General features: G+C 35.6%; 1 protein-coding gene across 12 annotated transcripts in view; it reads right to left on the bottom strand.

Annotated features, from left to right (window-relative positions):
* Positions 1-324: 324 nt before the first annotated feature.
* The window catches only part of MEF2C (myocyte enhancer factor 2C), a 140344-nt gene continuing 115524 nt past the window's right edge, over positions 325-25144 (bottom strand). For 10 of the 12 annotated variants that reach the window (XM_088053996.1, XM_088054001.1, XM_005533495.3 and 7 more), the window contains 4 exons: positions 15265-15437; positions 12955-13084; positions 11904-12039; positions 325-5062 (listed from right to left, as the gene is read on the bottom strand). In XM_088053996.1, coding sequence (XP_087910122.1) covers positions 4741-5062; positions 11904-12039; positions 12955-13084; positions 15265-15437 — 761 coding nt within the window. In that variant the 3' untranslated portion in view covers positions 325-4740. The remainder of the gene's footprint in view (positions 5063-11903; positions 12040-12954; positions 13085-15264; positions 15438-25144) is intronic. The other 2 variants (XM_088054003.1, XM_088054004.1) reach the window with 1 other exon arrangement.

Raw genomic sequence — 25144 nt, 5'->3', positions numbered from 1 at the left:
GCCAGTAACTAAGCACCTGAGAGCCCAGCATTATTTCACCTAGCTCCTCTTCTAGGGACAGATTCAGATTCATTCCAAATGACACTGACTCCAGAGCAGTGATGGAGTTTCCCTGACTTGACTGAGAGATATGTATCTCTTTCCTGGTGGGTGAAGTGTGCCAGAAAATATTGCTTCGCTTTCAAAGCAAGCACAAATAATTGGTAAGGGACCTTTAGGCAGCTGCTGGTAGTTAAAGTGCTGATTCTTTCACGTGTTACATTGTGAAACAGTGAAAACTGAACACTATTTAAATTAATAAAAAAATGCACAACAGACACCATATCACTAAGAAAGCCAGTAACTTTACTGATTTGTCTGCAAAATACAAATTATACCTTATTTCCAGCAGGAGAATCTTTTGAAATTTTTGTTCACTACAGACAGCTGAATTAAGTCCCTTGAGATACACAGATGTGGTTTAACTTAGTTATAACATCTTGTCATCTAGTGGCGACAAAGTCCAGCTTATGCCGCTGTGAGCCTCTACTTTAATATTTGTTGCAAATGCTTGTATGCTCCCATTTACAAGCTATTTTGTTATCACCATTGTTTTATGGAAGCAAATCCCCATGAAAGAGAAGAAAAAAAGAAAAAAAGGATACAACAAACCATCTGAAGCAATCCAAGTGTAATGCCTGCTGTAACCCAGGTCTGATATTAAATACACAAAAGATTTTAATACTGCATTTTTAATTTTTAATTTTTTTTTTAAAAATTACTTTCTTAACTGACCTTTTTTTGAATCAAACTGAGGTATGGATCAGTCTGAGGTATGAGAAGGGAAGGTAGAAATGCAACACGTGATTATGAAAATAATCAAATGGATACTTTTGATGCAGAAAGTCTGTGGCTCAAAGCTTGGATTGCTCCACATCTTTGGTTAAAATATATTAACAAAAGCCTTTTATTACATCTACAGTCTGAAGCACTCTAACAGACACCAATGTTCCATCAGTCCTTCAAGAGACCTGTAGTGGCAGGAAATTAATGCCATATAACTGACGACATCACAGCAGATGGCACAGATAGGAACAGATGAAGTATGCCATGTTTAGGCAACAGCCTTTATTGAGGTTTCAAGTGGCTTTTAAAAAATTACAAAGCATTTACCTTCAAGGTGAAGGAAGAAGGAAAACAAAACAGCTGTTAGACTACAGATAAAAGTCGGTATATAAGATTGCAAATACAATACAAAGGGGTTGACGTCCTTGAAAACAGCCTATGAGTTCTATTCTTATGCTAGCTTTACCTGAAAAAGATCTGAGGACAACAGCTAATTTTTACATTAATCATTAAAAATTGCTAAATTCTTCTTCTGGGAAAAATATAAGCCATTTTGTTATAGAACACAACTTTTGAGAGACACTGAAATGACCAAAGCTTTACTGTGAATGGCTCAATGCATACAATATACATGTTGTGCAGATAGGGTATATCATATAATTGTCACCAGCAATTAAACACTAACTGACAACACCTTTTAATAGAGATTAGCTTAGCTATAACAATACTTGCAGGTGTCTAGAATGCCACTTCAGGTGTTTGAACTTACAATTAAGAATGTTGCCTAAAACATCATATAGCATGGGTTAAGGTAAAGTAAATGTTAATACTCTTTCAGGGCTCTGCCCCAAACTCCTTAAATACAAAGGAATCACACAATAAACCCAAATTAGCTTTTGCAAATACAATAAATGGTAAGATACAGATAAAGGAACAAGAAAGGTAGACAGTTATAGTTTACAGAAAGTGACTTCACAATCAAAGTTGTGCTTCTTATCATTAGATCAGTTTGCAAATATGCATTATCCCCCACAATTTTGCCAGTATAAGTTAGTTGCCCTCTGCAGCAGGAACAAGAGGGCTGACTGGCATTTATATTCATGTGATTCTGTTCTACTCATGTTTATACAAAAAAATCACTGTCAGAGTTAATATAAATTGCCCAGGCAATACTTTTCACGCTACTTTCTGCTTAGTTACTTGCAGTAATATATTACACTGCATCTTCATTAAATGATATCTTTCATTTTTTTTCATGTGTTGCTGAGGCAAATCGCAAGGTAAACTATTAATATGGCTATTCTTAATATATCAATAGACCAAATCCCCTTCCCCACTGAGAAGTTTCTACTATGATACCAATAAAATTGTATTTTTTCTTGAAATGACAAGGTATATTTGTGATACATTTGCATATTTTTGACACACTAAAGTTTAAAATTCTCAGAAGAGAATATGAGTACAGGTTAATCTGAGGGTGAAGAAAGCGGTTTGAAACACAGTTGTTTTTGTGTTTTAAAATTAATTATGGGCCCCATTTTACCCTTTTTCTTTAAAAAAGTTTTTAAAATTAATAATTTTTTTTTAAAAAAACATGCGTATCTTTGTTTACCCTGCAGTTTGCTACATGAGATAAGATGGATGCATTAGTAGCACAGTATTCTGCTTAAAGAGTTTCCAGATTATGTACTAGCCCCTGCACGGCTGAAAGTGCCTGTAAGGCAGGCTTCTGTAAAGTCATGGCAAGTGAAGAGCCTATGTCCTAACACACACTGTAGTCTGATCACCATCCTCTACTACAGAGAGGTACACTCCGTCATTGAGCAGTGCACAGCAACTGCATGTGTAGGTGGAAAGAAGACCGTGGATTTCACTTCAAAGTACTTTGTGTTGACGTTTCACTGTTGCAGCTATATTCTTCATCATAATGTCAATGTATGTAGTTGAGACCTAGAAGGACTCTTGAAAAAAGGAGAAATATTACAGTTTTACTATGACACTAACATTTTCCTTAAACACTTTTTCCCTCCAACAGAAAGATTAAACTGAAACACTTGAATATACCATTTTTTCCTAACATACAAGAGGGACAAAGAGGGACTTGAAGAAAATGACACATTCCCTCTGGTCAAGCTATCTTAGTCAAAGGAACAATATGAGGCTGGAGAAAATGTGGATGCCGTGTGCTGAAGCAAGTCCTGCTCTGGTGTAAACACACAGGGAGCGTTGCTCAACAACGTGCCCACTGTGAGATGATGTGACTGCAGAGGTCCATGAGAACCAAGGACCAGACGGCCAATTTTGGCCATGTAAAATCAACTGATTTTGAACTGCCCTCTAACTGATGACCTCCTTAAGAGTTTTATGTTTGTGAGAGAGGGGAGGAATCTATACAGCAGGCACTTGTGTGCCAGTCCCTCCCTTCACCTCCAGCTGCTGCTTCGGCACATATTTACCTGCACTCACATAGCTGACAGCCGTTAGAGCTGCACATTCAATTCTGACAGGCAGAATACCAGCTTCATTCTTGAGAAAGGGCCAAGTTACGCCACTTTGTCATTAACCCATGGAAAACTACAAGATACGCAGGACGTTAAGTAATAGAAGGGCCCTTAACTTGTTACAACGCACAAAACAGCATGAAAGAACTAATCAGTATATACAATGGATGGCAGTTCACCCAACTGATTGTAAAATGCTGTATTAAAATGATTTAAGTTGTTACACCATGGGTAAAGTCTTATTGTTTACAGATCAGTCTTTCAACAGCTGACTTTGATCTGTAAAATGTATACCCAGTAAAAGAAAACCGAAAGAAAATAGTTAAATGTGCAACTGCACAAATATAATTCCCCACTATCAAGAGAACAAAAACTTTTGCTATTACCATCATTATTATATATATTAGAAAGCTATACACAAGCATGTTAATTTCACAGATTTTTTTTTTTTAAAGATTCTTAATATTTTATATAATTAGAAATACACTTTTCAAAAACAAAACTTCTGCAAAGAGAAAACAGTTATCTTGGTTAGCAAAGCATGGAGTTCCTCAAGGCTTAGGGTAGTGCTTTCTATACAAAATGTCCTTTTTGTTTGTTTCTTCAGGACTGCTTAAAAGATTAGCAAAGCTATCAAGGAAAAAAGAACACATTTTGGCTTAAGGAAACTACAAAAGCCACAAATGCTTTGCAAACTCTGTCTTACTTTTTAATATGAAAATAAGCAAAATGTAATGTACATATTTTTATACTTTTTTATTTAATAAGTGATGCAGACCCAGAATTTTTAAAATTAAATATGTCAGCCCTCGAACTCAACATTTCTATAAGTATGGTCCTCTTGAAATGGTTTGATCCTTTTTAACTGAGTGCCATACTCTAACAAAATGCCTGCATGTTTGTGAGCATTTTCAGTATGTTGGGTGACCCAGTCTCTTTCTAGCATCAATTCGTGGCCACCCAACTGCTGGGTCTGTCAAAACATCTGTACATTTTCTATATGTTGCATAACAGCTGCTTTCTCTCTCAGCAAAGATCTGCCATTTCTGGCAAATGTTTTCATTTTTTCTATTTACATGTAAATAACGTTGAACCTGCAACATGACACTATCTATTGTAACATACATTTTGCAAGGGAGCACAACAGTGAAAAGAAGTTAGCCTTAAAATCTATTTTGTACAAGTGTTCTGTTGTACAACTCAAGTGCTAAGCTTATCTCAGCATTTCTGTTTATCCTTATACTGCATCACTGAGGCAAGTTAAAAGTACTTTTACAAAACAGAGTACCTGACTTTTTTTTTCACACACGGCACATATAATGCATATCGACCCTTCCCCCCTCCCCCTCCCGTTAAGGTATAGCACACACACACTGCAAGAAAAAAAAATCCCAACTAATAGGTAATAATGTTATCATGTTGCCCATCCTTCAGAGAGCCGCATGCGCTTGACAGAGGGGCTTTCCCTTTCGTCCGGCGAAGGTCTGGTGAGTCCAATGGGGGAGTGGAATTCGTTCCGGTGATCTTCTCGGTCACTTCCGTCGTAGGAACTGCTACAGCTGCTCAAACTGTCAATAGGAGATCTCCCCGCCTCATGGCGCGTGTGCTGTTGGTATCTCGATGGTGTGGTGGTACGGTCTCTAGGAGGAGAAACAGGTTCTGACTTGATGTTGAGGCTTTGAGTAGAAGGCAGGGAGAGATTTGTACTCTGAGATAAATGAGTGCTAGTGCAAGCTCTGTAGGAGGAAAGGAAACCCAGTTACAGACGGAGTAGGCATGGAGCCCCCAGATATGCACAAACACTCACACAAAACACCAGTGTAAAGGCTCGCGCAGGATCAGCGCATGCAGAGATCATGGGAACTGTTGTCTGAGCAGAATTCATGAATTCCAGGGAATGTCAGCACCACAACAGGTGTGGTCAGCCTTAGGGGGACAAGCTCTCAGTTTGGAGAGAGGTCTCGCTTTCAGTCTCTCTCTCTCTCCTTTTTTTAAAATCAAATGTCATCATAAATTTGGGAAGGTGAGCCTTTGCATTGTTGCACAGGTTTCTGTATAACTAATACTTGTGTGTGTGTATGCATCAGCTGAGACGGGAAGCATAGACTTTCTGCTGGGTTTAATCCAATTAATTTGAATGCACCCAACTATTTTTATTGTAGTTTGTTTTGACACGTGACTTCAGATGCAAAACAGAAACAAAAAAATCTGGTCTGGTAATTTTTATACTTTTCAGAATAGAGTTGATATTACTGGTCCTAACAACAAAATAGCACAGTCAGGCTATGATTTTAGAGTTTAAATCTGTGAATCCATAATTCAATCCAGAATGCATTTGGATAAACTATGAAAGGGAGCCTGAGGTATAGTAGAAGATGAGAGAGGACTCCACTGTTTGCCCATAGGAAAGCCAAGCTCAAGGGATGCTACTAGCAGACAGACTGCTATGCTGAAACTTATTCAAAGGTAAGCTATGTAAGTATTCTAAGCTTTTTTATTTTTTTTTCTCCCTTTTTTTCTGCATTTTTTTGGCAGGTAGTGGCAGAGGCAAGATGAAAAAGGCAGGGAGGAGAGTGAATACTGAGAACACACTTTATCTCTATGGGAGAAATGAGATTACTTTTGTCTGCACAACATTTTGTACAAAAGCACCACCTCCTGGCAAAACCTGACTTTTCATTATTAAAATAGAATTCTCAACATGCAGTTCCCATTATGTTCCATTTCAGGGACCATTTGCTAAGCTGAAGTTAGTGTCTTGCACTAGAAATAGAATTTCAAGGTTTCTATTCATAAGTATTTATTTATACAGGGGTAGGAAGGCAGTAGGGGCACCAGAGCAATTGACTTCACAAAATTTTAAACCTAAAAGGATATGCAGGCATTTTTAATGCAAGAAGTCATAATATTGGGATTTGGGAGGAATTTCTAAGAATGTAGAAGACACAGGTAACTTTAGGTGTAGACTTTTACTGAAATACTCTACTTCCTCTAGTGTCTCATCAATCGAGAGCTACGTATTACTTAAACAACATTTACTACTACTTTGATGAGATTTTTTTCTTCTGACAGATTTAAAATAAAAATATATGGCTTCGGTATTGAGTGATATCATCTGCTTTTATCAGGAATTGCTGCAGTGTTTAATAATGAATGGATCTTGTTAGAAAACAAAGAAAACCGGATATTCTACCTCAAATTTTTTCATGAACCCTTTATTCCTATACAGACGAATTTGTCAAATCTGCAATGAGCACTTTCCTAAGTTACAGTGTTCATGAGTAATAGCCTTCACAGTAAAAAACGTAACCTTTTTCTTTTTTTTTTAAGAAGATATTTACTTTGTACTGCTTCTGTAAATATTAAATTAACACATATAAGAAATTGTAAGTATAAAGCTTTGCCATTCCAGTTTAGTGAAATATTCCACTCTTCCTGAAAACATTTTAAAAACAGTCCAAAGAGAATCAAATATACATTTCCGTCTTTTTTTTTTTTTTTTTTTTTTTTTTTTCCAGTGACTTAATTTTTCTGTTTCTTAGGAGATCCTAGGACTTCACCAGGGTAAGCAGTTTGTCAGTTTAGTATAAGATTTCATATGATTTTATGTGCCAAGTTTATTACTAAACCTGAAAGTTCTGTAATAAAGGATGGTGGAGCCTGGGGATTTGATTTAGAAGTGCTTGATTTGAACAAATGACACGCTACTTTGTGAAGCTGGGGATAATTAAAAAAGATAAAAATAGACAAAAATAACCATATTCAGTCAAATTTGTTCACATGGAACATACTGGCATTTACTGTGTGACAGCACCCAAAGGAGCAAATCTAGAGGGATAAACTGAGTTTCAATGATACACAGCTGGCATTTCTTTACTGGAATATTGCCTTTTTAATAGTCCCTCAGAAGTGACTATGGGAATGCATCTCTATAGACTTTTCTACAGATACCTTGTGAATCAGCAGCAGTATTACATAATCACCTGGCACAAAAATGAGTGGCAGTTTCATAAATGTTTCAAGTTGATTTGAATTTTGACCCCCACCCCCCATTGGTTTTTTTTTTTTGTACATTTAAAACATGATAAGAAATCATTTTGGCAGGTCAGTACTGAGTTTTTGAGGTTTAAAACAATATTAAAACAGTATAAATAAATGGTAGCACTTATTTTGATTATTTTTTTTTCTTTCTAAATATAGCCTTTTGCTGATGAAAGTATTTCTGAAACATTTTTATGAGAAGCCCATCCAAGCTAAAATGGTCATCTGCATGGGAAACATACTGTTATGCATACATGTGAATGATGAAATAATAGGTACTTACATGCAGCATTTAAATCTGTATTATAAACAGAGGATTAACCTCTATTTAGAATGAAAGCTGCACCCATAAGAAATGAAAATTCTGTCTTGTGCAAAGTGATTTAATTTCCTATATGGGTATGTGTGAATATAGAAACAGCTGTTTACACTTACTATGCATTTTATTATTAATGCCGTATTGTAAACATGTGAAGCCTTCACTAGATTCCCTGGTAAACAAACAGGTTTTGGATATGGAAAAACTACTGAGAAACTAAAGAAAATTATTCAAAAGTTTGTCCAGTTTTGTGCACTCAACAGGTGCTGGGCACTTCACTTATGCAGACGTCATTACCTTGTTACACGTATTGTATGAAAATATTTCATATTATGTGCACAATGAAGAAAATGAATGTTTTAACTTGGCACATCTGTCCCTGCTGAGGCCAGTGTAGTTAAAATTTGATGTTTATTCAGACTATGATGGCCACATGGAGAAATGCTGGTTCCTATCTGGTTTCTGTGGGGAACATCTACACAGGTCTGTTCTATGAGAAGTGGGGAGCAAGACAGGGTGCCATGAGCTTGGGGTGATGGCAGCTCAGTGTGCATCTCCTTCTGTCCAAATCTCCCAATGGTACTGAAGCTCAGCATGCACTGGTAGAAGTGCAGGTCTGAGGAAGTGATGAGTGAGGACATGAACATGGACCTGTATGTAGGTTTTTGTAGAGTGAGAAAGTGGTCTATTAAAGGAAGGGAGCCTCATGTACCTTTACTTTTACACCCACTCTCACTTCTCTAAATCTGTTTACATCCTCACTTCATATAATTTTCCCCCATAAATACATGTAAAGGACCATTGAAAATTCATGGCTGAATTTATTTATGTAACTTTAGTTATGTGCTAATTTGTATCTAGGGGGAGACATTTTTGACTTACTAGCAATTCAACTTCTGCTCTCTCTATTTTTTTAGGTAAAAGCTAAGTGGTTTTTAGTTGGTTTTGTGTATTTTTTCCGATTTTTCTGATCAATATAAAAGCAGAATTAGAATTTCTGTGTCAAGACATTTTGTTTAGCTCTCACATGTTAAGGTTTACACTTTTTAAATTGGAATTAAAAAAAAATAGCATGAAATAGAGTGACTAGAACATCTTATTTATAATAGTGGCATAATAAAAAAGGCTCAGTCTGAAATACAAAAGGTTTTTATTCAAAGCAAGAAAATTAATTTAATGTGATGTAACCATTTTCAAATTTTTCAGTAAAAATAGTTTAATGGAGAATGTTTTCTTATGTCTAGCTATAGCTATTATCTAATCAAAAATAATTGTGCCTAAGTAATAATCTTGCTATATAAGGGTCACAGAACAAGTCAACACTATGAATTTGGACTATTTATTCATGTGGGTAGAAGTTTGGAGAAACTTCTCTTACATAAATAATTATCTATACTGAAGCACCTTCAGATTAAATATTACTTCTCTCCATGCACTCATATTTTAGGAAAGCAAAATCTTGACCTATGGATGTTACTTTTAGATGAAAAGATTGTCTCTTAGGCTAGGAAATGTGGGTGCAAGAGAGCATATTCCATACTATGGATTTGTGCATAAAAATGCTTGATAATTTATTATAAAGTTTGGAAAGGACTTCCCTTCTGGTTATCAGCAGTTAACTTCTGTTAATCTCTTCGGTATATGTTCAGTAAGCAGTAAGAGACATTGATGTACTATTCAGGCCAAATCCCAAAGCTTTGGGATGGACTGATTTTCAGTACACTTTGTGTATGTATTTTTTCCAGGTGTAGATGCAGTTAAAAGATTATGAAAATGCTATTCTGGTTTTTAACCCAAAATGTTGAAAAGTCTGGCTTGTTTCAATGTCCCAGTCATATCTAAACCGGCTGTCTACACTGTTGTGCTGTTCACCAGGCTTGTCAGAAGGCCAAAAGCTGCACATACAGGGAAAATTAACTACTCCCATGCCGTCAGGTATTTGCCCTCTAGTCCACCAGCACTAGTGTGGCTCCTAATTACACAGTCAACTTGAAGAACTAAGAGCTTGGTTGCAGAGACCTCCAATTACCTCCAAGATGGTTCTGACAGTGCTACTGAAATTGCTGAGGATTTATCTAGAGCAAGATAAATGCATCTAACCCTATTTTATTCTACTACTAATCACATTCTTGTCATGCATTAAGAGGCAGGGCTGATTATTACCTTTAGTGAAAAAATTTTGGTGAAAAGCAAAACCTGAAGGAGAGCTGGAATACCTCTTCCATTAACTGTTTTCTCACAGGTTTTTATAGCCTACTGCTAACAACAAGCATCTCACAGCTGCCAAATCTTTTCAGTATACTGCCTCACTAAGCAGAGAGATTTATGTTGTCAAAACCTTTCTAGATGTGTTTTCTCAAGTATGTGAGGATGACTGTAATTTTGTTTCATTTTTAAAATATTTTTGAAAATTCTAAGTCAGGTTGATATGGACTGAATGTGTTCTACAGAATTTCAGGTTTTTCAAATAATCCAAAAGTTAAAACAAATGCTCTTGCATGTAGTACTCAGTGAGCAAAATAAAGACTTATGATTTTCTGCAGTGACAGAAGACTTCTCCAGAACTGTCTGTGAAGCAGCTTTCATAGCTGAATTCACTTACAAATCACTGAAAGAATAATAATAGTAATAATTATAAGAGTAGCAACTCAGAATGTATTCCACAGCCACAGCCATTACACTTTGACATTCTGCGATGCGAATCAGAAACAGATCACGATGTGTGACATCTGAAAAGGCATTTAGTTAGTTTAGGAGTTAATTTATTATTCTTTTTGATAACCAAATAGCCTTATTACATTCCTTGGTATGGTACCAATTGTTTATACAGCGATACCTAACATATGAGCTTTCAATTTATTTGAGAATTTATGACTTGTACAGCAAGTCTAAATGCTGTCCTAGAAATAGTGCAAACCCAAAAAGAAAAGTGAAAGAGAAAGATAGTAACACTACTTTTTTTCTAGCACCAGTATTTCACTTGTATATTTTTATGACATTTGTAACTATATATACTTATTTATACAGGAAATGAGGTCTAAAAAATGTGAAAATTTTCCATTTTCAAAGGAAATGTTTCCTTTGAAACATTTGTATAGCTTTCTTTAAAACCTCAAGTTATCAGCATGGTAAAGACATTAAAATAAGTTACAAAAAATGGTCAGATAAAGTAGAAGGCGAATTTTGACATTTAAGCCATGTTTAGAGTATTAAATCTTTCCACCCTATGGCAACAATCTTGAAAAAAAATGTGTTTTTTTCTTTCTGAAAAAAAAAGTTTTCCTTTAAAATGTATATGAATTAAATTTTTTCCTCATAAATACACTTCTGCTGTTTTTAGCTTCTATTTTTATAGTAGAAGATAATCTTTATATATAAACTTTTATAACCTTTTAAAATTCCAATGTGTCTAAAACCATACATTAGGCTACTGTGTCACACTAGTTCATGCCAAGGGTCTTACTTAATAGAAATTGCAGATATCATAATATTTGGAAATCATTCACCTGTTCACTTAAATGAGCAGAGAGGTTATTTATTCAGGTGATTTCTCTGTGTGAATTTTCACACTTCGAGAAGTCCTAAGATGATTGAGTGCTGTGTTTCTCCAAAACTTGAATAAATATTGTAAAATTAGCCGCCACTAGAGGGCAGGAATACCTGTGCTCCTCGGCACAGGCACATCACAATGAGTTTTGTGAGCTGACAGTCCTTTGGCCTAATCATGGTATTTTCTCACAGAAATCATCTCCAAATAAATGAAACTTGAATTTCAGAGTTGAGAAGAAGGAAGTTTGTGATTAGTATATAAGGTTAAGGCTTAATCTCAGGTCAATTAATTATGTCTCACTTTATTAAAATATCTAAAAAAAATCTAGTTTACTGTAAATGTTTGTGCAATAGTAACTGGAAATTAAAAGCATAAATAGTAAATATGGCATCAGTACAATACAGGTGTTTGGTTTTAGTAGTGAAATAAAATGCTATCTAAAGAAATAAAAGACAAAAACATAAACAGTACACTACTGAGAAAATGTCACGAACACAGACTATCTCATTGCATCTCCTTAGCAAACTTTCTATGAATTACATTGTTCCAGTTTTGCAAAATCTAGTTTTTACATTTAGGTTTAGTTATTTTGACATATTTCACATTTGGAATTACTGGGGAGACTGAAGTCACCGGAGGACAGTAAAATAAAGAAAACACTGCTTACCCCAATTGACTGAGGGCAGACGGTGGCATGTTATGTAGGTGTTGCTGTTGCCAGCCAGTAACAGAACCAAGATGAAGAGCACTGGCTGTATTAAAACCAGAGAGAGATGATATATCTGCACTACTCAGAGAATATTCTAGATTTGAAAACAGAAAGACAATAATTAACAGAGAATTAAAGAGGAAGCAATTAAACAACAACTAGCATAGTAATTTTCATGTCACTTTGTAAGCCTTTTAATTTTAATTACACCAATCACATTAAGTTGCAGCAGAAGAAGTAAATCTTCCTCTTCCCTTAACTCATTAACTTGGGAGCAAATAATGCACTAATAATTATTCTGGAATCTAGCAGGGCTTTACTGGGTCTGGCAGATCTAAAGTGTTCTTAGCCTGTAAATTCCACATAACTACAAATGGACTGTCAGAAAGACTTGAAAAATAAAACATTTTGGTCACAGTCTTCCTTGCAGAACCCAGCAGGTTGCCTGCTTCTGAGCAATCTATGTGTTCTCTAAGCACACTGGACCTATGTGTCACTTTGTGCATGCTGTACAGCACCAATACACAGCAGGAACTGCAAAGATGCCTTGAGGCTTCATTTCTGCACCCTCCCAGATAGGGAGGTGTGGTAGCCAACAGAGCTACTGAACACTGTTGTGGAGATAGTGAAGCTGCTTTTTCCCATTACCCTCACTGCTTTAGCATGGTGCACTCAACTGCATAAAATTACATCCAAGGAGGACTAAGAACTATTAACTAAGTTTCCTTTTATTCTTTATTTTTTTAATTTGTTTTGTTTTGTTTTTAATTAAAGCCAATGAAATAAAGCTACCAAATCAGTTTTTCTTCAAGCAAATCAGCTAATTTTAAAATAGAAACATCTGAAATTAGTGACAGGTACAGAATAAGCAAATGTAGCATAAAGGCACAACAGCTATGAATTTTTCAGTTTCTCCCAGGGAACATTAGCTAATGCATTAATACTGAGATAGGCACTTGTCAGCACCTTGCTTCCTTCCCCATCCTTTGCATCCTGCACCCATACTTACCAGTACCATATGTTGTTGAGATGGCTGATGGGTATCCTCCCATCCCTTGCCCTGGTAGAGTAGGAGTTGCTACGGAAACCACTGGAGTAGCCAATGACTGAGCAGACTGGGAGTTATTTATCCTTTGATTCTTTTAAAGTAAGTAAAATAAACATATTATTGACCAGTTTTAAGTCATCTGAGTGTATTTGCTTTCTGGGAATGTTTTGCTCTTGAGAAATACAGGCTGTTACAAATTTCTAGAAATTAATCATTTAACATGTGGCTTTGATGAACTCTGCCAACCCTATCATTTACAAGCTTTCAAGAGACCAGTTGTCACCATGGTAACCTATTACATCAGTATCTCCTAGGTAACTGAACTAGTAAGACTGCTTTTACTGTGGGTAGAACAGATCATGTGAAAAACTAATGAAATATATAAACTCTATTCCCATTGTTTTCCTTTTCACTTGTATAAAAAAACCCCAAAACTACCACAAAAGCAATAAAACCCACAAAGCAAAACAAAGCAAAACAAAAAAGCAAATGAAAAAACCCTGAACCCAGCTCTGCTGGATTTTGAAAGTGAGGTGCACCCCCCAGACTACTGAACACTGAACTCTTACCAGGAGATGGAGCTCTGACTACTTCATTTTTGTGCAATAAAAAAGCCCTTCAAGGCTGTTAGATTGCACAGCAGTTACACACTTTAACTCCAGGGCACTAGGTGTTGCACTGTAAAAATTACACTAGAGAACTCTAATCATGTGAGTGGCAGGAAAAAATGTTTAGAGAGCCACCAAAAAAGGTATCATAAGGCTGCACCATCTTCAACAACATAAGTTTACATGCTCTCCGTGCACCACCAAAAAGAAAGCTTAATTCTAACATGCATAATTTGAATATGTGCAACAACTGTATCTGGCCTTCTATAGGTTTATTTAAAAAATTGCAATGAGCTTTTTTGTTCACAACATAGATATTATTGTAGTATTTTCCATTTTATTTCAACCAACATTTTACCTACATCATAAAAAATAATTGATTTTCTTTTCTTTGTTATTAACGTGAATATCATTACCACTTACCAGAAGCAGGTCAACATCCTCAGACTGATTGCATAGGAAAGGAGCATTAAAAATTAGTGAATATAAATATTTACCAGGATGCAGATTTTAGCTTAGGGAATATTTTTATATCATAGGTGCAGCAAATTAAACACCTTCTGAGCATATCTTGGAAAAAAATGTACCTCATAGATCTATTTGTCCTCATTCTAATGGAGTATTTGACTCAATTGAAGGAACAACCTATCCAGTTTTCAGCACAAGTCTTTCTCCAAGAATTAATTTTTTCTTCCACAGTCTCACTGTTTGCAGACTGTCTTGCTGCACCTGACCACTCACAGAGTCTCTTGGAAAATATAATTTTTCAGGGGCTTGGAATAAATACTTTGATGCAGACAGCTTGTCACTGTCTTGATCAACTTTGAGTATTGCTCTGTAGGACTACTTGTTACTTTTTCACCTACGAGGTAGCAACACATTTATGGACAGTTTTAGTTTGTTGATTAATTTATTTTGCATCAAGCTGAAGAAGCCAGCTTGGGAGTTGTTTTAATAATGTTTGTTACAAAATGGAAAACTGCATCACTTACAATCTTTTTAAATTGAGTTCACTTTTAATGTTAAATCACTCAAAACAGCTTTACTTGGAAACACTAACAAACTTTTGGAAAGAAACTACAAGATGTGGACATGATACCTTCCCAATTCAGTCTTCTACCATAGTATATAGACTAAATTTCACTAGTCCTGGCAGGAGATACAGAAATTTCATACTCCTTTTTTTCTTGCTCTATTTACTACCTCTTATCATTACAAAATTTGGACCTCACAGTGATAGGGCTCAAATTAATTTATTACTGTTACTATGCCATCTGCTAAGAGTCTGTGTGGCTAAATATTTAAGAAAAACATAATAGGTTAGAAATACTCAGGATTAAATTCAGCCTTTATAAGAACCCCAGAGAAAACTTTCGGCTACTGGGAAAGAGACTGCAGAAGGTTAGACTGTGCACAGTTAGGACACAGTTCCTATTTTGCAGCTCAACAAAAAAAAGGTAGGAAGTAAATAAGACTTCAAAAAAGCAATTGAAGAGGCTCAGCCTACATCCTCAGCTTTATGTCAAGCCCTAGTCAGAAAAAACACACAATCAAGAATTTAGTTTCCTGAGCCAGACTTGAAATTCCTAAATAATTCTTATCTGAAGGAGATAAAAAGAATAAAATAAAAATAAGAATAAAAAGATCTTTGAAAATGCATTACCACTGATGGCATGGTACTCTTGCTGCCAGGTGGAATAAGCACACGGAGGTCTGGTTTACGATTGTTCATTCCCAAATTCATTGGAGGCGGAGATTTTGCTTGCATATTCTTGTTCAAATTGCCAGGTGAGACCAGCAGACCTGGTGAGTTGCGAGGGTTGCCATATCCATTTCCTGTTAAGGTGAAAAAGGAGGGGAAAAGAAACAAAAAGAGAGAGAAGTTTGATGAAGTCCACTCTATCTTTTGAGCCCTTCTAAAATTGTGTGATCAAAAACTCATGGTAGCTATCTGTGTCATGTATTTTTATAGGAAAACACAACATATACCATATTTGTAACAACTGGTCTTCAAATGCTTTTCTCATGGCTGCTGACATCTCAGTGATGTGCTGAAATTGACTAGGTGATACAATTTTGTTTACAGCACTGTGATATATAGCACAATACACTGTGCCTTGGTAGAGACAGCTGTCTGACATTTGTCTTACAAGAATCAGGAAAGTCAGATAATTTAAGGGCATAAAAACTCAAAAAAGCTATTTCACATTTTCTTGACATCTACAGAACATTGTGCATTTCCTAACTCAGCCCTTTGCAGGTCATAATTTTGTTTTGCTTTTAAAAAAACGATAAGTATATCAAGGCTGTAATATCCACAAAAGGCAAGGGGAGGACCAGAAGGATTCATAAATTCTTTTGGCTCTTTCTCACTATACTTCTTGGACCTGGTTCTGTAAACACTACAGCCAATGGGAGCCAGATCATAACCTTATTTGGAAAATATCACTGTATCTTTCATCTTCATCTCTCTTCTGCTGGCCCCAGGAACAATTCTGACAAACAAATGCTTCCTTTATAATTTTTAGGAAAGGCTGTTCTTCTCTTACTGCATTGCATTGACATCTATGTGTCCATAAGGTTACTGATCTACCATTCCACTATTTCATTTACCTGACTTCACCTCTTACTCACATAAAATCCAGGGAAAAAAAAGACTTTTTAGTGCAACCTTGAAATTCCATCCACACAATCTCAAGAGAGGTACAGAAACTGCCCAGTCATAGAGAGGGAATAGCATGAAAATTAATATGGAAAGAGAAAACCTTCATGGGGAAATACCAAAGAAACAAAGGCTAGGGAAGGCTTTTGTTTCTGGGCTCAGCTTTTGTTCACAAGCTGCAACAGACAGCCTCAAATTTGTGTAAGATAAACTAGCCAGTGTGGCAGAGCCTTCTGGGTCAGAAACCCTTGATCTTCAAATTTCCTTTGTAGACCTGAAGTCAGTGAAGACCAGAGTATCTCACCCCCCCACAATGTGACATGGAGTTTATAGCCCCAAAGAACATAAATGGATTATGGAACTAAATTTGATTATGTCTATGAGGTGGACAGAAAAATGACAGTACATTACAGTGTTTTGCACCTCTGGTTATGATAATGAAGTGTGTCCAAGCATGACTAAGATTTTCAAGTTTTTAATCCTCAAGTGCATTAGGTACTTGTATTCATCAAAACAGCAAATCCATGGAAATAAAATCTGTCAAAGGCTGTTAAATATAAAAACACCACTTCAAGCTTTAGAAGACCCTGAACTCTGAACACTAGGATTATGGCACACGAAAATTATCAAGATCCGCTTGAATTCTGAATTTGCCAGGTATCTTCAGTAACTGTTCTGGCTTGGCTTGTTTTTTCTCATGAGTTTTAATATCATGATCTCCAAAGCCTTTGCAATATGATGAAAATTTAGGAACACTCAGATCATTTCTAAAAATTCCATATTAAAAATGGCTTTGGAGATTTTGCACTAAAATATTTTTCATAGTTAATCTTGTTTTTTTTTTTTCCTTAGTAACATCATACAGTTAGGAAAACAAAATGAGTTACTGAAATGTATCTTAGACTTACCAAGCAAATTCAGAAGAGGGCTGTCAAAATTTTTCCACTTTGTACCAGTAGGCTTTTTTCTCAAAACAAACAATTGTTCTCAACATAGATGAGCTATCTATTATGCTCTAATTAGTGCTATGTGTTACTACAGGTGGTAAAATTAGAAGGGGCATTTTGAATATACAACAGTACTTTCTACCAGAAACCACACTGCATTTTAAGTAAAGTTCATCTTTTGCAAACTGCATACAGAATTTCTAGTTGTGATTTTTGGAGAATAAATCACCTTACAAGAAATAACTCCCATTTCCTACATAAGATTCCTATATAAGATAATTAATATTATGAAGCTTTATTCTTCAAAAACCTTTATCTGACCTTTATTGATGTTAAAAATAGTTTGAACTATTTTTTGAATATTGAATAGTGATGGCACTTATATTTTAAAAACATCAAATTCTTTTTAAGAACTACTGCAATCTTTTCTTTGCCAGCAGATTTCTGCTGTTCATGGCATATTATGCGTGCTAGCATTTTGGAGCCATATAATAACAGTTCCTCTTTCCAGTCACCAAACTGTTATACTTTTGGTATAATGAGTATTCAGGAATGTAAGACTGTGGACTGTGGACTTTATTACTTAAACCAGTAATACAGAAACCCATCATTTGGAAATCAGTGATGCATGTGGTTTGAAGTTAAGAGAGCCTGCATGTAAACCACCTCTTTAAACTGTATCCTTTTAACTCAAGAGAGCTGTGGCCTGCTTGGAGGCAGCTGTCCCACCTTCAGATAAATCCACCAAAGAGAACAGCCTCATTTACATTCAGAGGCAAAACAAATGTATAAGAGTTATAATGTACAAATTACATCTTCCTTCATGCTATACTTTAAAATTACACTCTGCCTGGACAATTATCAATTTAGATGTGACCGTATGCAGAACATCTCATTCTGCTATCCACCTGAAAGCACAAAAATTACATGTTGTATATGAATGGATTTCCTGATTATAGATCATAAGAAAATGAAAACCAGATGGATTTTGGAGAAAGTTGGCTTTACATTTTTATTTGGTTAAAAGCCATCTTTTTTATGGAATAGAACATTTTTAAACATTAAAAATGTATTCTGTGAGGCATAATGAAAATAATGAAAATAAAAACAGCGGATGCACAAATTTTAAAGGGTGTATGTCAGAATTTGTAAATTTACAGCATTTTTAATTCAACATGTTTTCAGAAAAAAAAAAATTTCCTTGTATTGTTTGTCATACTGACTTGTGAGAGTAAAAATATTTTATGCAGAAAAGAGGTTGTTTCTAGACAGAGCTAGTGGAGCAGCACGTGTCATGAGATGCAGTGCCAGACTTTGTATTTGGACTAATAGCAGAATGTAAAGACAAATGCTTTTTTGATCACAGAATACTCCTCTTGGGCATGCTCTCACATTTTGCATTGCACAAGTGCCTTTGACTGTAGAATGAATTCCATCCAAGCAAAAACTGCATGATTAATTCCTGTAACATAACTTTGCAAAAAACTTGGAAGAGTTACTTTTATGCACTGATAGTTATTCTATCAGGAAGAGCTATTTTTTAAAAATCCATTTAATAATGAAAAACTACATGAAAAATTACATGAAAATTCATGTAATACCATCTTAAACATCTTAATCTTAAATTTTAATATCTTAAGGATACCAGAAGGGCACAAGCTTAATTAGGACAGGACAAAGAGCAAAGTTTACTTTTCTCCTTTCATCCTCCATTAGTAACACCTGTATCTTTAAGGGAGTTTTGGTCATTCGTGTTACAGGGGTTGTAAAGTGGCTGCAATTAGTAATGTTCTGAGTCAGGACAATAAATCTATGCTGAGCATTTAAGCCAGGAAACTTTCCACATATTAAAGTAACACAAAGGAGAAAAGCGTAAATTTTTTCCTTATGTCTCAACATACTTGAACATAATTTTAATAATTCAAAGTCTTGAAAAACTGGAAAATTTTAGGATTTATATTTCTTGAAATTTTGAAACTGTCATGTTCCAAAGTGTTGGTTTTTTTTTTTTTTTTCTCTTTTGTGATTTCAAGGATATATAGTGAATGAAAAATCCTCTATGGTAGTTCAAAGAATGTGGAAGAATGAAGAACAAGATACACAATTTGTATGTCCTTTATTTGATCTCTTATTTGTTCTAGTGTTTTTCACTCACCAAATGGATTGAGAATGTACAAGATCCTTAGGAACCTGGGTTAATTTTAATACAAAATGAACTTTTAAATTTTTGAAGGAGTTTTAATAAATACTAATGCTCTTTGCAGGTTTCCAATAAGTGTATGCTTTTACTTGTCATATTTCTTCCAAGGTGCATATGTACATTGGATTTCATGAAGGATTTCTATTTCTTATTTTTCTTATTCTTATTTCTATTAAATGCATATCTCATATATATATGACATTTTGACTGATCACCAAGCCCCTCAAAAAGAATTTTAAATATAGAATTAATATATATAAACATGAGAGCAAACTATTCCACACATTATTGTCACTTCAAAATATATACATATATATGAAAGAATCAATATAAATTTTGCTAAATTTGCACCCAGTTTTTCACTGTTCACTCAGTTTATTTTCCTGTTTTCTGGAGTAATAATAGTTGTTCTTAATAGTACTTAAAAGGTAATTAAAAGTTTCCTTTTCTCTCTTACATCTTATTTTTTTTCTTTCTTTTTTTGCATACACGGTGAAACAGGCTATGGCTTATTACCCAAAATAAAAAGATACCAACAACAAAGAACTAATGCTAGGAAGCTGTACTGTTGTTCACCTAAACATAATTTTAAAAAGGTAACTGAGAGTTCTTACTCATATGTCACGTTTGTCACATTTCACAGCACACAGCTGTTACTAACTGCAAATGGGAGAAGGAAACCAATCAGCTGCTACCTTCATCCAGAAAAAAGGGAGATCTTCACTTTATGATAGCTGCCCATTGCCACTACACTCAACTAATGGACCTTCTTTACTGAATTTACTGATGGAGCCAACTCATACAGGTGGTATAAAAACCCTAATGACTGCGTGGAAGAATTCTCAAACATCCTGTGAAAGTATCAGCTACTTTTTTGGGGGTGGGGGGCGGGGGCTGAATAAGCATGACAGTTCAGAGAACACACAGACTTTTGGAAGAATGGGAGGAGAATGAGAAGAAAACTACCTCAACAACTCTTTGTTAGTTTTAAAACTAACCACTTAGAAATAAATATATGGTAGAGATTTCTATATCATCAGAAGCCTAATCCCTCTCTCTCTCTAGCTTGCCCATTCTTGCCGTGCAGGTTCTTTAATGTCACTGGGAACTTGTTCTTTAAGTCTAAAGAGATGAAAAGGGCTCTGATGGCACTACAGTTGTCCTGTGTGTAGGATGAAGGACCTTGAGAGCAGAAAACTGACCTGTGCATCACACCTCATGCAAACACTTCAATGCTGAGCCAAGGGCATGGCAATCTAACCTGGTCACCAACACTGCGGTTATGTTTCACTGCTCTAAGAGCTGTATTTAAATGTTTCTAAATTAGTACTTCCAGTAACTATTCTCCCACTTTAGGAGTTCACACCTTAATAAAATAAATGTAAAGGTGGCACCTGACTGTTTGAATTAGCCTGTGGCTACCCACACAAGCAACTGTGAGAAACCCTTCAAAACAATTCTCATTGTAATCAGCCTTCCCAAGTGGCAGGCAGATATTCACATGGACTCTCTCCTTGCAACCCCTGGAAACAGAGGTATATCTCATAGGCAATGAGGGTCTGTGGTAAGTTATACACTGAGAGAAGGGGGAATGTGCTTTCATCTTCAAGGGTGATCATCCTTACTCCTCTTTTATTTATTTTTTTTTTAATTTTAAATTTTTTTTTAACTCAGCAGAGAAACAGAGCAATGGATGATCCAAGTAAAGGTCCTGTTTGTGTTTTTTCTTTCTTCATTACAATTACTATTGCCAGTATGCTTATAATATAATGTCTGATCATAGCACTTTATTTTGTGCTTTCATAATTATTTAATGGCATCTCATTTCAGGAATATCAGATCACACAGCTTTCATGAAGAATCACTATCTTTCTGATATCTTTACTTTCAATTGTATAGATTAATTTATTTCTATTTCCACTATTTTGTTCTAACAACTTTATCAATAGTTATGCTCTTTTCAGAACCTGTATATTTCACATTATCTTGTGTTGATTGAAGCTTCAGCTAATCAAAACAGTGGCTAAGTCAAAACTATTGAGAAAAATAATTTAATTATACAGTGGTCTTCAGTTTAATGTTTTATAAATATTACATGTCTGTAGTTTAAACATGTGGGCTACTGCACTATGAGCAACAGGAATATACTCTTGTGTCACAATTTTGTAAGGTCCAAACAAAATGTCAGGGACCAAAGAGTCACGGCTCTTAGCATGATAAAAGAGCTCTCCTGCCCCTACCATTGGTGTTGTACCTACAACCAAGAGGAGCTGGCACAGTGCAATGTCTGTGACCCTGCACAGTGCTCCCTCCTCATTCTCGCTTGACATTTGCAAATGTTAAGTCCATGTTCTGCACTAGGAATGCACTGGTCTTCCACACTAAGGTGTAGTCTAATAGGAGAGGTCAGTGCCAAGTGATGAGGTGGTTGTGTGAAACTTAGCTAGCATCGCAGCTTTTCCAAAAAATCTTGCAGTTACTGCCATGGCCCTGATCTCTTAGCATGTGAACAATTCATATGTTGCCTTCCCTTGAGATCTGAGATAACCGCTTACCCTAAATATGTTTATAGGACTTAATTGTGCTCTTATAAGTATGCTAGTTGAAAAGATGCTCCTGTTTATGTAAAAAATAAGTTGTTTTGTTTTGTTTTTTAAAATGTGGGTTGTTTCAACATTGTAGTGACTGAGAAAAAGGACGCAACACGAGGATGTGACTTATGTCAAAGAGAAAACTACATTGCTGAAAAATATACTACTTTGTGAAGATATAAAGGAGAAAAATACATGCCTGGGAAGAAGAGAGAATTTATCTCTTTGGACTGCCAGAAAGAGACTTTTGACAAATCATGGCACAGAATCACAGAATGGTTTGGGTTGGAAAAATCTTTAAAGATACCCAGATCCAACCCCCCTGCTAAGGGCAGGGACACATTTTTCTAGACCTTACTCAAAACACCATCCAAGGTAGCATTGAGCACATGCAGGAGTGGGGCACCCACAGCTTCTTTGGGCAGCCTGCGCCGGAGTTTTACAGTCCTCAGTCAATAATTCCTTCTGAATACCTAATCTAAATCTGCACTGCTTCAGTTTGAAGCCATGACCCCTTTGTGAATTATCTGGTTTTAACAAATTGTTTGTTGATGACAAATGATTTCCTTTTTGGGCTGTTTTAAATCAATCATCATTTTGAAGAAATTTATTTTCAATGAAAAATATTTCAAGACGTGTAGTTCTGATTATAAACAGGATGCCTTATTTTGAAAAGATAATTAATCCATCCCTGTCTCCCTCGGCTTCTATTACTGGGAGACTGCTCCAACTGATAACACAGGAAAAACCACTTTGTAAGAGATTTGGAAAACAAATGGAACTGTTGGATTCAATATCTTAATTGGTGAATCACATTAAAAGTTAAAGTGCAGCAGTCATGTTAATACCATCAGGAATTTCCATGTGGGGCTGCAGTCACAGCTACAGGAGGTTAAAAGTATTTCTTGTTTTCTTTCTCACAGCGAAGTCATTGCTGCAGTCCATGTCCAAGAAGCATCAGCTATCCCTTTCAGGACTCAGGACAGGCATGAAATCCAGGCATTTTCTAATTTGCAATGCCTTTTTCTATTTTCTTTTTTCTTTTATATATTTTTTTTTTTCATAATACAAGAATATGTATTGCAGAGTGCAACAGAAGACAGTGTTGTGTCTTAGTGAGCAAGAATACAGACAGAAAAAACAGTGAAATCCCTGTCTCATTTAAAGAAAGCATAAAATTCCCCTAGACTTCACTAGGAAAGGGATTTTATCTAAAGAACCTGAATTTGTCTTCAGGAATATTTGAAACTTCTTGTAATAAAGGAAGTCAATCATGCCTGTCTTTAAGATCTCATTTACAAAGAACCAGTTTGTATGACTCACTTAATTGTTCATTTCATGTGAACTTTTCTTTTCAAACCTTTCAAGCTGTCTTCTTATAAATACAAATATTGAGACATTGTTATTAGAGAGATGAAGAGACAGAGAATAACTAAATAAATTACTAAGTCAACACTTACAAAACTGATGGAAACCTAATAAAGGCAAATTTTTTTCAGATTTTCATTGATGTCTACTGATAATGGGCTTGCATGGATCTCTTCTTTGGGAAGAGGTCACGAGTTAGCTGAAGACAGACACATCCAGCCTTTGCATATAACACCCATCACAAGATTAAAATAATTTATTTATATGAACAGAAGTATCTAGCCTTTCAGACATATTCTCAAAGTTTCATTTATGTGACTTTCACATGTTATTTCTTACATGGAATTAGAGTTGGAAAGGCCTATGATGACTGCCTACATAGATATGAAATTCAGTCAATAGACTATTTCCTTCATACTATGTATTAGACCTGCCAAAAACGTTTTAGTGTTCTGCCTGCTTTGACAAAATTTCCTACCTGTAGGTATTTCCCTCAAGACAATAAAGAAAAAAAGTATGTGTCTCTCTCCCTCTCTCTCTCTCACTCTCTCTCTCCATCCATCCATCCAGCCATCCATCCATCCATCCATCCATCCATCCATCCATCCATCCATCCATCCATCCATCCATCCAGATACATATTCTTTTTATAGGGAGAAAACCTTGGAGGAGGAACACTTTAAGGCATAAAGGCATACAAGTGGAAAAGGAAAACCAGACCGGTTCCATTTTTCATTTCTTATCCCCCTCCACGGTTTTAAGTCAACCTGTCAATTTATCAATTCTTATTGTTTGGATTTGGCACTACTGTATCACAAACTCTGTTATGAATGACTGTGAGTCCTTTCTTTTGTACTGTGAGATTCCTAGCACAGGAACTATTGTTGACTTCTGTACCACATTTTGCCAAGGCTATGGATCAGAAGTCTGTGGGTTATTGCACTCATCAAGTAATAAAGGACAGACAAACTTACCATGCTCTCCCAACTGGCAAACTCAATTACTGTCTTACTAACGGGCTGCCCATAAACTGAGGTTTAAGGTAAGCTCATTTGTTTATTTAAGATATTCCACACTTGTAGTCCAAGAATTACCTTCTCTTGACTATTCCAAGATTTCAGGGTAGAGTGAGGAATATTTATGTAATGTTTTAATTTCTTTTTTTAAAAAAAAGACTTTGTTTATTTATATTCATAGTTTCAAAAGTCTATAATGCAGCTAAATCCTTGCTTATTTTTGGTACTGCTGGTCAGCTTAATTGGGTAGATTGCGCATCTTTTTACTAAACCACTCTTTGAAGATATGCCATCCAGATTGCCTCTTCTCTGAGGGAATATAAATTAAAAATTGCTACTATTACATATATTCCCATGTGGCTTGAAATACTAGTAGAATATATAATACATTCACCCACAGTCAGTACACCACCCAGAAAAGGAAAAAGATATTGAAAGAACTAGAAAATTATACTGGCTGGCCCTCTAAGACCTCAGCCTTTAGAAGATGAGAAGACAATTGTTGGCCTGTGGCTAATTTCCAGAAGGAAATTACTTGATGCTGATTTATAGGTAAATACAGGATTTGGTTAATAAAAAACATGGGATAAATTTTTCAAAATGCAATGCTGATCTATTCAGTTTCTAGTGCTTTTTAATAACAGGTTTAAAGGTAGTTTGAAAATATTAGATTGAGAGACAGAAAGCACTTATTTCCTCTGACAGTATTTGTAGACCCCCAAGAACTTTTGAATAACTTTCTCCTTTAGTTTAATATTA

The sequence above is a fragment of the Pseudopodoces humilis genome, chromosome 4 (assembly GCF_049639895.1).
Source record: "Pseudopodoces humilis isolate 2021_Gansu_Grassland_sample_001 chromosome 4, ASM4963989v1, whole genome shotgun sequence".
In the NCBI taxonomy this organism is placed as follows: Eukaryota; Metazoa; Chordata; class Aves; order Passeriformes; family Paridae; genus Pseudopodoces; species Pseudopodoces humilis.
Note: the sequence above shows the minus strand (reverse complement) of the source record. Positions and strands in the feature narration are given on the sequence as shown.